Consider the following 12,150-nt stretch of genomic DNA (forward strand, 5'->3'; position numbering starts at 1 on the left):
AAGCCATAAGGGGTATGTATGTTTGGCACGTTATATTTTGGAAGAGACATGGGCGGGGAAGACTCGGGTGTCCCTTGTTGACATGTCGGAAGAGAAGCAGCATGCTGCTGGCGGCCGTCGTACGGATTATCCCTGCTCCTGCCCAATTCCAGTTTTGACGAAACCACAAGCAAATTCTTCCAAACCATGTTAGCACTGTTTATTCTTTGGGGATAATCAAAATTTCTTTTGATTGTAAAACTTTACGATCGAATAATTTTTAATGTTTTGTCGAAGCGTCCAGCAACGCCGTTTTTTATATCTCGGTGGAAAGCCTTGGGGCAGGCAGCAGTAGAAAACAAGAGAGGCAGGCCAAGTCGTACTGGTGTTGTTCTTCGATGGAGGGAGGAGACCAGACGAGGAAGAAGGTGGTGGCCAAGCCCAAGTTGCCCATCTGCTGCCCGCAGGGGCAACAAGGCCCACCCCCAACTACCCAAATATATACGGCAGGCTGACGTCACGACCCGCTGGCTCCTTCATACATTCCCATCTCCTCCCTCCCCTCCCCCTCCTCCCTCCCTCCTTCCCCCCGATCTCCTCCGCGGCCGCCGCCGCATCCCATCCAAAAGGAGCCCGAACCCTAGACCCACCCACGCGCCCATTGCCTCAGGTCGCCATGTCCGCCGCACAGCTTCTCCGTCACTCCCGCAAGGTCCGTCTCTGCATCTCACGCGCTCCCCCCCTGAATTTTGGGAACCCGTTCCCCGTCGTCTTCCGATCTGTTCGATCCGACGCCTCTGCGGGTAATCGCGCGCTGCGTTTTGTAATTGCCGGGGTTGGTTGATTGGGCATGGGGGCAGGGAATAATCTGCGGATTCTCTTCACTTGTAAATAGATAATCTAGACATGTAATCAGGCTGCTAATCTCTCGTGGATGTGACTTCCCGGGCGAATGCATGCTATCTATTCGGTGCGGCATGCTCGTATAATTCCCATCCAGACGATCGAATGGGATGAGTAAAGTCGTTGGCTGGTCGAATATTTAATCACCCTCAGGCTAATTTGTGATGGGCTGGAGATACCCTTTTTATTTAATTCTCAAGGTAAATTTGGTTGGAGCATCAGTTTGGATTCTACAAGGCGAGGTCTTCAACTGTCATGACATTGACTGCACTTGCTTTGATCCAAACCTACAGACTGTCAATGTGCCCTCTTATAGCTAACCTGTGAGTTGTAGCTTCGTATTAAGACTGCCCGAATGCTCTTGTTTTTCGTTGTGGATGTATGGGCCTGTCTTTGCTGCAGCTAGGATGCTGCTTGAGGACAGCTCGCTCTATTGACTAGTAGTGCAGCAAACATCTCTTGGTTGCTAGAGTTCATATCCCGCGTTTGGTGTTCACTCATTGAATTACGGAGTAATCAGCTATTATACTGTATAACACTGCTGTCTCTGTGTGCTTCTACAGCTGCGGAGTTTGCAAAATGCTGTAGGTTGCGAGCGTTCTGGTCTTGTTCGGTATTTCTCTAGCAGTCCCGGCTCCTTTGTCAAGGAAAATGGTATGTGGCACCATTCTCACTTTCTTTTCGTTTGTTCCCCCCTTTCCAATGACACGTTTCTCAAGAGGTCAATAGCTTCTGCAATTTATCCACTGAACCAGTACATTTCCAACTGACATGAACATTTTATTGGCAATGCACTTCATCTACTACATTTAGTTTTATAAGATGTTTATCTGTGATATAGAAGCATCCTTGATTTATCCTGCTTACATTTGCGGCATCTTTACTATTCTTATTTCTCTCACCATTGGAGTTTTGGCTTATTAAGTTTGATCCTTTCATTTCCTGTCATGTGAATTTCTGATTCATCAGCTCATTAGTTTGACATTTTGGATGTTTACCCTATTTCGGAAATAGTTGTTTCTTATTTTTTTAGGAAATGCGTACAGTGAATAGTTAGCCTTTCTTAGATTCCTACATTGTTTCCATTCATCGTGTAATGCCTTTGGTTTCATCAGGCGTTGGAAAAAGAACCGGAGGCGCCAGATTTTCCAAGCATAGCCAGCCTGCAAAAGAGCTCGAGACATTTGCACTGGGAGTAAGCAGAAGCTACACTTGGACAAGAGCATCCAACAGCCTTATCCCAAGTGCTGTTAGTGGTGTCAATGGTCCATTCTCATGGTATGTGCTTTTTTATTCTTTTATTCTTAGCTCATAGAGCTGTATTGGAACACATCTAATATTAACCATGTTAAAATAGAAATTGAGAACTAGAAATGTTGAGTACTGAACCCGATCTTCTTTTTACACCTATTAGATCTGATCTTGGTGGCTCAGATAAACCAAATCCGTTTAGATCTTTTAAAGTTCCACTGAATTATTCCCGTTAAACTTCATTTCTATCCACAGTTTAGAGAACGCACAAATGGTAATCTGCTCTGCTTTATAACTAAGGTCTAATGTACTAGCAGTTTGAGAAAAAAAATATATAACTAAGGTACTAAACCTAGTCTGGAACAATTATTTGAACTCTATATTGCTCATTATTCAGAGTAATTTCCTTATGGAATGTCCTGACCTTGATGTTTTGCCATCAGATCTTGATAATTAATGCTGAAGCTGTTTTGACATTTACTTTTTGGTTATTGGCAGTGGACAGGTGGCTTCAGCACGGCCATTCTCAAGTAGTGCAGGTACTGCTTGTTTGTTGTGCATTTTAATGCTTATAATTTGGCTTTCATATGGTGACATATTGCAAGTAGATCCAGTTCCTTCTTCTAAAGATATTCATGAAAAATTCAGGGTTCCTTGCAATTGCATATGCAGAATAGCATCTGCTGGCTGCCGGCAATCTATTTTTTATTCTTTTGTTACAAATTTGCTCCTCTATGTATCCTTGTCAAAAAATTTCATCTATGCATGCACATGTCAAGCTGTATTATGTTAGTCTACAATACAATTAAGATATAGAAATATAGTCAGATTCGCCCCCACCTTTTCCTGTTTGAATTTTCCAGGCAATTTTCTGTCCTGCGACAAAGATTTTGTTTTGCTTGCTTTCTGTCTGCAAGATCTAGTATCTTCTGATGTTGGGCTGGGTATCTCCACCATTTGTTTAAGTTTTGTTATCTCGAATATATAAATTCCATTAGCAAGAGCAAGGTCCTATGTTATTCACATGAACATATTGTACTAATTCCAGATCTGCCACCCCATCAAGAAATCGGAATGCCATCACTTTCGCCAACAATGACTGAGGTATGTTTGTTACCCAAAAATCATTACTATTAGCTGAATAATAGCTGAACTGAGATCAGGATTACTGCTTGTCTTTGTTCCTTAATTCATTGTAGGGAAACATTGCCAAGTGGCTTAAGAAGGAAGGAGACAAGGTCTCCCCTGGTGAGGTTCTCTGCGAGGTGGAAACTGTAAGTTTTCTAATCTGTTAAATATACAGCATATTTTGTTTAGTGTTTTCTGTTACTTAAGGTGAAGTGGAACCAAATAACCTTTGGGTGGATTCCTGGGATCAGGATAAAGCCACTGTGGAGATGGAGTGCATGGAAGAGGGCTATCTTGCTAAGATCATTCAAGGAGATGGTGCCAAGGAGATTAAAGTTGGCGAGGTACATACTTACTGACTAAGAACAAATATTTCTTTTATCCCTGTAGATATTTGCAGTGAATGTTTATTTTTCTGACATAACCTGGGTTTAATAATTTGACTGATCCTGTGTCCTTAGATAATTGCTATAACTGTGGAAGAAGAGGCTGACATTGAGAAGTTTAAGGACTATAAGCCATCATCTTCAGCTGAACCTGTAGCTCCTGCTGAATCAAAGGCTCAACCTGAACCTTCACAGCCAAAGGTTGAGGAGAAAGCGCCTACTAAGACTCCTGAGCCCAAGGCCCCGAAGAATGAGGAAGCTTCTCAATCTGGAGATCGCATATTTGCCAGCCCTCTTGCCCGGAAACTCGCTGAAGATAACAATGTAAGCTCTTGTTGTTCTGCTGTATTGATAGTTCTGATGAACTGTTCATGAAATCAGATTGTGTTCCTTGAAACAGGTCCCACTGTCAAGTGTGAAAGGTACAGGTCCTGATGGGCGTATTTTGAAGGCAGACATTGAAGACTACTTGGGTGAGTTATTATTTCTCTTGTTGCAACCATTAAATCTCTTCTAAGCTATGCATCCGTATTGTCATGTTAAATTTGGATGTCTTTCCCATGTAAATACTTGTCATGGTTGTTGTATAATGTTGTGTATAAAGGTTTGTTCAAGATGCTCAAGATTTATCTTAGAGAGCTTTTAAGAGTTAATAATAGGTGTCTTGAACTGCACAAGCCTCAGGCTCCGTATTGGCATTGCGGTAGCCTCACTTGCTGGAAATACTTTTCATAGTTTAGTGTTTGGCTGTAACTGGTTTTTAAGCCATGTTACGAATCAGGTATTGTTTACTTTCCAAATAACTGGAACTTGATTTAGTTATTAGAGAGAATTTTACATGAGAAAAAAAATAGAGACTGACCATTGGATGACAGATTTCACTAAGCTTTAATCTGACTTGCCAAAAATGGTGCTAACTGCTATGACTGCATTTTCACAGCAGCCTGAAAAATAAGCTCGACACAACAACTGCAAACTGGCCCTAAGTGGTGCCATCACATTCTTTTGTTTCTCTGCCGGGTGTCTTAGTTCGATCTGCAGAGGACAGTTCATTTTTTTAATGATGTTTCCCTGACTCTTGCTATACTTAATGCACAGTCATAAGGACTTTAATGTAGGCTTGCTACAACATGATTAGTGCATCTTTTTCACTTCTGTTAATAATAATTTGCATGATTTGGCATTTTGGTTTTCATTAACCTTCTGATATTTCCCTACTTTGCATTAATGAAACTTGTGTAGCCAAGGGTGGACAGAGTGAGGCTTTTGCAGCTCCAGGCTTAGGTTATGTTGATATTCCAAATGCACAGATAAGAAAGGTAAATTTCGAAGGCCCATTAATGCAGGCAAGATTTTCATATTACATGTTACGAGCCTGAGTGTTGACTTTTTATTGTCTTCAGGTTACTGCAAACCGCCTGCTAGCATCTAAACAAACCATTCCACATTACTACTTGACAGTTGATGCACGTGTTGACAAACTTGTCAAGTATGTTTCTAACCTAATAATTGTAATTTAAAGCACTATTTCCATTGGTGGAACGGCACTGATGCTTTTCTTACTCCTGACTTTGAGTTCTTTATTTCATTCTAATCCAGGTTGCGAGGTGAACTGAATCCGCTGCAGGATGCCTCTGGTGGAAAGAAAATATCTATCAATGATCTTGTCATCAAGGTAATTTCACGGTTCCACCTTTTAGGTTTGGTTTTCTGTTGTCCACCTAGGTTTTTTGTGAGGATTGGGTATGTGCACTCTATTTTTTAGATAATATTGTCTATTAATATCCTCTCTGCTGTGCATTATTGAATCTGTCTTTATTTGATATGCAGGCTGCAGCTTTGGCTCTACGAAAGGTCCCTCAATGTAACAGCTCATGGATGAACGACTTTATTCGCCAGTGAGTTCTGATGGTTCATTTTACTGGGGAAAAGATATTAGTTCTAAGCCTGCAACTGTTGAATGTGACACTTATTCCTGACACAGATACCACAATGTGAATATCAATGTCGCTGTACAGACAGAACATGGATTGTTTGTTCCAGTAATTAGGGTAAGTCACAACTTTGTCCAATTCATGCTTTCTGTTTCTGTTTCTAACTTGTAGTTTTTGGGAGGAAATTCTGACTTGTACTTACGCTGTAGGACGCAGACAAGAAGGGACTTGGTACAATTGCCGAGGAGGTGAAGCAGTTGGCTCAAAAAGCAAGGGATAACACCTTAAAACCAGCAGATTATGAGGTATGGAGCATATAGTTGATGCTAAGTAGTATGAACAAAATATGACATTTGGTGCTTCATTTTCAGGGTGGCACCTTCACGGTATCAAACTTGGGAGGTCCCTTTGGAATTAAGCAATTCTGCGCCATCATAAATCCTCCTCAGTCTGCAATTTTGGCCATTGGTTCTGGTAATTATTTCTTGAACATTTCCGCTTATATGCTGTTCTATTGATCATGCGTATAAGTAACAGTACAGTATCTTGCATTTGTAGCACTTTCTTTGTGCGAATCTGACTCAACACTTGGATTAAGAAACCATATATAATCTTGATGCGGTACTGCTGCTGATGAGAAAATTCAGCTCTGTAAACAGGATTTGGAACATAGAGTTTAGGCGCCATGTGTTTTGTTTCTGCACTGTATCTGTAGCTTTGAATGATTGATAGCTGTATGTTCTGCTTGTAGTGCCTGATGTTCTTTCATTGCTAATCAGCTTTTATTTTCTTGAGCAGCTGAGAAGAGGGTGATACCCGGTTCCGCTGATGGTCAGTATGAGTTCGGTTCGTTCATGTCAGCAACGCTGAGCTGTGACCACAGGGTTATTGATGGTAAGATTTTGATCTGTCTGCGATGTATCTATCCATGGACAGTGGTGTGGTTGGGAAAGTAACCTTTTGCTGTTGGTGGAAATAGGTGCAATTGGTGCGGAATTTCTGAAAGCATTCAAGGGCTACATCGAGAACCCAACCTCAATGCTGCTGTGAAGTTTAGGATGATGACCAACAAGGCAGACAATTCTTGTGAAGCTGTGGAATAACTCAACTCGGCCACCCCGAAAGTGGTGTCTCCATTTTGTATAATCTCGTGACGGTCTAAAGGAGGACCTGGAAACCAAGAGCACGCAACCAACACAGAATGATCTGATTTTCCGTTTACCCTTTTTTGATGCTGCCAGTGTTAGGCTGGATTAGTAGGATCAACTTGCAAAGCCTCATTGAGCTCATTTCTTTTTGGGGGTTTGCGTTGTGGCATGAGAATGTCGCTGCCCCGGAGAACACTTTTGAGTATAGCATTTTGCGTTTCCTATGCACAGGGATAGTTGGTTGGAATAAATGAAGTCTAATCAGGGAAGAAACTGTTTGGGTTTTTGCCATTGCTATGTGAACTTGTTGGTTTGGCAAGCTTGATGAATTTACGATGTACTCCATTGATATTAGTCATTTGGATGCTATGGTAATGCTGGTAAGCAACGCTGGTGGTGAGGTGAAATGGGAAAATAAAGGCGAGAAAGCAAGGAAAAAGCAGCTCGTCTCTGACGATGTCAGCTATGGAAGGTGCAAAGTCGTGTGTTCCAGATGGTATTGTAGGTTCCTGGCCTCCCCTCCAAGAAACAATCGATAGCCTTCCAGAGGGAAAGGTCGATGAAACCGGAGCAAAAACCGGAGGCGACGGCTGCTGTTTCATCTCCAGAGAGAGAGAGAGAGGGAGAGAGGGCACCGACCAACTTCTGACTAGTAGGGGGAGCTTTCAACGCACGCAGCCAGCGGAGCTTTCACTGCAGCATTCCAAGCATCCATGATCCAGTCGACCTAGCCAGTCCGTGGTTTTTGACCCATACTGCTTGCTATATCATGCGTTAATCGGTTGCCCTCCAGATCTCTCGTCTTATCTATCCCAAGCAGGCAGTCCGGTTTAATCAGCGGACGATCTTTAGCGCTTGTTTGGATCTTGAGATCCCGTAGGCAGCAATCTCAGCCACTAAAATCGGATGCCTGGGAGCGCTGCCTCAGCCAGGCAGCTCCAGCCCGAAGCAAACAAGCTCTTAGTGCCGGATAACCTGATTGAATTCACTAGGGAATGGAATCCGATTCCCTGACCCAAACGCCCCTCCAATTAAGATTCCAAAAATCTTGATGCTTGTCCATCATCTCTTGCATACGATACGCTCCATTTCCTCTGGAACAGATGCAATGGCTGGCATCTAGCCTTGTGACGGAGCAACATTTCACATACAGTTCATTCAACCCTTTCATATTGATATTTAAAGTTAACTACTAGTGCCGCCATGATCACACCACACGGCTAACAAAACCAGCACCTACGCCTTTGTTTCGGTGCACAATTACCTTGTTTATTTTACCACAACTTGCACTGGATATATGTCCGTGTCAGGTCAAGCCAGCTAGCTTTCCGGGCCCAAAGGAAAAGCGGTTTCATTCACATGGTGGTAAGTGGTAAGCGGTTTCGGGGCCTTCCATATAAGTCGCAGTCATCTCCATTCCTCACCATTGAACAACAAGAACAATCACTATAATCAGATCCCAAAAACCAAGCAGCAAGAGCGATGAAGAAGGCTTCGTCGCTGTCGGAGCTGGGGTTCGACGCGGGCGACGCGTCGTCGGGCTTCTTCCGCCCCGTGTCCGACGACGCCACCGCCACGCCCACGGCGCACCGCCGGAGGCTCACCAAGGTGTCTGTGATCGGGGCCGGCAACGTGGGCATGGCCATCGCGCAGACCATCCTGACCCGGGACCTCGCCGACGAGATCGCGCTGGTGGACGCGGTCCCGGACAAGCTCCGCGGGGAGATGCTGGACCTGCAGCACGCGGCGGCGTTCCTGCCGCGGACGCGCCTCGTCTCCGACACGGATCTGGCCGTCACCAGGGGCTCCGACCTCGCCATCGTCACCGCGGGGGCGCGCCAGATCCCCGGGGAGACGAGGCTCAACCTGCTGCAGCGGAACGTGGCGCTCTTCAGGAAGATCGTGCCGGCGCTGGCGGAGCACTCGCCGGAGGCGCTGCTGCTCGTCGTGTCCAACCCCGTCGACGTGCTCACCTACGTGGCCTGGAAGCTGTCGGGGTTCCCGGCGAGCCGCGTCATCGGGTCCGGCACCAACCTCGACTCCTCAAGGTTCAGGTTCCTCCTCGCCGAGCACCTCGACGTCAACGCACAGGACGTGCAGGTCCGTCCGTCCATCCCCTTCCTTCCCCCTTGTCCCGTCTCGCTCCTCTCGTCAGTGGAGAGTGGGGAGTGGTGGATTGACATGACACGTGGGCCCCGCACATAGGCAGGCAGTGGCGTCGTGTCGGGGGCACACATGGGTGGCTCCTTTTGCCTGCCCACATGCCATTGGTACGAACGGGTCAACGAGCGTCAGGAAATTAGCATTAGCATCTATGAAGAGCGATCGAGGAATATTTGTTCTGAATTTGTCACTCCTTTGGTTTTGCTTAGATTATTAACATAATAATTGGCATGGCATGAAATTGACTGCGTGGTTGCTGAAATTGCAGGCGTACATGGTCGGCGAGCACGGCGACAGCTCGGTGGCGGTGTGGTCGAGCGTCAGCGTGGCGGGGATGCCGGTGCTCAAGTCGCTGCAGGCGAGCCACCGCTGCTTCGACGAGGAGGCGCTCGAGGGCATCCGCCGCTCCGTCGTCGACAGCGCCTACGAGGTGATCAGCCTCAAGGGCTACACCTCCTGGGCCATCGGCTACTCCGTCGCCAGCCTCGCCGCCTCGCTCCTCCGGGACCAGCGCCGCATCCACCCCGTCTCCGTCCTCGCCAGGGGGTTCCACGGCATCGCGCCCGAGAACGACGTCTTCCTCAGCCTGCCCGCAAGGCTCGGACGCGGCGGCGTGCTCGGCGTCGCGGAGATGGAGCTCACCGAGGAGGAGGCCAAGAAGCTCCGCCGCTCCGCCAAGACGCTCTGGGAGAACTGCCAGCAGCTCGGCCTCTGATCTTTAATTCATTGGGATCCATCTCACTGTGTTTTGGATCGGGTTCCTTGCTATTGCTACCCCACGCTGCCGCGTCGCCTTTTTCAATGTTAGACTTCATTCATGTGCTTTCTCGTTAAGGGCTCGTTTGGTGCCATCCGGCTCCGGCTCGCCGGTCCGTGAGGGCGAGGAGGAGGGAGAAACAAAACCGACTTCCGTGAACAGTGTAGCTACACTATATGAATAGTGGTGTATGTCAGGTGAAGTTGGAGTTGGTGGGAGCTTCACCAAACTAGACCTAATTGTTCCTGCGGTTTATTTTTACTGAAAAGTTTAGTGCTCAAGCACCATATATTCAGCTTACCTGAACAATTTGCACATGTAGATAGTCTTCAAAAGGGTGGATCAAAATATTAATTTGTCGTTGAATGAAATAGTAACTCACAGCAAAAAAAACATGTTCAGTATGTGCTCTGTATCTCTGAGAATTCAGCACGCCAACATGAAGAGAATAGGAGATTGTCCCTTGGATGGATTACTGTCTTGCGGTGGTAGTGACCACTGCACCCGATCTGTCTTCCAAAAGGAACTAGCCTTTCTTCTTTTCTTTTAAAAACTGAGCTATGAAATTTTTCCTGTAAATTTGCCTCCATCGGAGTTCGGATGAGGAAGATATAGCCTATGCAAGTTTTAGTTCCTCCCGCGGGCTTATAGTTCAATGTTTGTATTTGGGCCTTCGAATGTCCAAAGTCCGGGTCCAATTCCAACTTGTAGAAAAATCCTTCAATTATATCATATTTCTTGTGATTTTGCAATATGCTCCAAAATACAACACATATGCGATAATGGGGTTATTTCAAGTGCCAAGTGACGGGTTAGTATAAGAATATGTATGAAAATACCACTTAAATAGCACTAAAAGTATGTAAATAACGAGCATTAACAAGCAACATCTAACTCGATCTCGCATGAGAATGAAACGTCAAGAAGATAAGAATAGATCAGAACGCAAGTTCGAGGTCGGTGATCTGGTCTTCTTGAAACTCTAGCCGTATGTGCAATCTTCATTGGCTTCGTGAGGAAGATGGCTTTCAAATACTTCGGTCCATTCAAGATTGTGGCCAATGTGGGAAAGATGACTTACAAACTGCTGTTACCTGCTTCGTCGTCTATTCACCCTATGTTTCGCATCAGTCAATTGAAGGCTGCAGTCACTGAAGACGTCGAGGTATTGCCTTCCTTTCCTTTTGACTTGGACATTCAAATTGATTCCGCAGCATCGCCTGACTACTCAGGGTATTCAACCGGTGCAACAAATTTTGGTGAAATGGTCAAATTGGCCGGTAGAAATGGCAGCTTGGGAGGATATTATTGCCTTGCAACAGCTTTTTTCATTTGCGCCTGCTTGGGTCAAGTAGCGTCTCAAGGGAGGGGGAATGTCAGCACTACGTCATCAAGCCAATATCATGAGCAGGTGCCGACAACAGCAAATGGGCCAACCAGTTCCAGACCTAGGAAGCCCAATTCACTTTGGACCGGAGAAGACTGGACTGTCTGATGGGTGCTTGCATGCACGAAATAGGACCTAGCCCATGTAATAGCTGCGTTTACTTATAGAGGTGAGGTAGAGGAGGAGAGCATCTTTAACATGTATGAACAATCAACTCCTTCAGCAAGCTAACGGACCTCGTGGTGCCGTCTCTATTCTTCTTCCTGTCCCTTGCTTGCTCGTGCTCCAAATTCCTTCCTCTCTTCTATCCCAACTACCCTTCAGTTAACACATTTCCCTGTTGTACGCCGCCTGGAACGCGGCTACGCTGCTGGCCAAGAGGGCTCGGGTATCCTCCGCTTCCTCAAGATCCTCAATCCCATCCACCATGCGCTACAAGATGCCCTCGGTGAAGTTAGGGTAGACTTGGTGCTCTAGTTCCTCGACCATCAGCGTGTTGATGAGCTCTTGATCCACCCGCATGAGCTCCGTCCTCCTCTTCCTCGTTGTCTCTGTGGCTGGCGGCAGTTTGGTGGACTTAAGATGCCCTCGTCCGCCACCGCTGTCTCCATGCCGCCGCTCGCCGCCTTGCTCACCTCCATCACAATTGTCGACTATCTCTTGATCTGATCCTAGCCGTTTCTCTGTAACGCCATTTATGTATTTATGTGGAGGATTCCCTTTCCTTAGCAGGATCGGACTAGGTTGGAAAAGCGGAGGCCTATCTAGTTGGGCCAAATGGGCTGGACTAGCCTAGCCCCCAACTCGTGTGGACCAAAGAGGTGGGCTAATTGGGCCAATTTTTTTTAAAAAAAAATAGAGACCTCAGTCAAATAATGTTTTGGGTCTTAAAAAAAACTATTTTGGGTGTTGCAGGCCGACCGTCTCCTGCTGCAGGCAAAACATTCGCAGGTGTCTTTAACGGGGTGTTTGGATCCTGGAGCTAAAGTTTAGTCCGTGTCACATTGAATATTCGGAGGCTAATTAGGAGGACTAAATATTAGTTAATTATAAAACTAATTACATAGATGGAGGCTAAACGACGAGACGAATCTATTAAGCCTAATTAATCCAT

General features: G+C 45.9%; 2 protein-coding genes across 2 annotated transcripts; both read left to right on the forward strand.

Annotated features, from left to right (window-relative positions):
• Positions 1-518: 518 nt before the first annotated feature.
• On the forward strand, positions 519-7,020 carry LOC117849160 (dihydrolipoyllysine-residue acetyltransferase component 3 of pyruvate dehydrogenase complex, mitochondrial). Its single transcript, XM_034730745.2, has 18 exons — positions 519-691; positions 1,446-1,536; positions 1,998-2,160; positions 2,632-2,672; positions 3,182-3,237; positions 3,333-3,407; positions 3,513-3,605; positions 3,723-3,971; positions 4,048-4,120; positions 4,890-4,966; positions 5,051-5,136; positions 5,247-5,322; positions 5,478-5,545; positions 5,632-5,698; positions 5,791-5,886; positions 5,953-6,055; positions 6,380-6,475; positions 6,561-7,020. Exons 1-18 carry the CDS (start codon positions 656-658, stop codon positions 6,629-6,631), a joined length of 1,617 nt encoding a protein of 538 aa, XP_034586636.1. The 5' UTR covers positions 519-655; the 3' UTR covers positions 6,632-7,020.
• A 1,117-nt stretch (positions 7,021-8,137) lies between these two features.
• On the forward strand, positions 8,138-9,949 carry LOC117849180 (L-lactate dehydrogenase). The gene is made up of 2 exons (XM_034730760.2): positions 8,138-8,829; positions 9,161-9,949. The coding sequence occupies exons 1-2, from the start codon at positions 8,212-8,214 to the stop codon at positions 9,605-9,607; spliced, it is 1,065 nt and encodes a 354-aa protein (XP_034586651.1). The 5' UTR covers positions 8,138-8,211; the 3' UTR covers positions 9,608-9,949.
• Positions 9,950-12,150: the final 2,201 nt, after the last annotated feature.

The sequence above is a fragment of the Setaria viridis genome, chromosome 1 (genome assembly GCF_005286985.2).
Source record: "Setaria viridis chromosome 1, Setaria_viridis_v4.0, whole genome shotgun sequence".
NCBI lineage: Eukaryota > Viridiplantae > Streptophyta > Magnoliopsida > Poales > Poaceae > Setaria > Setaria viridis.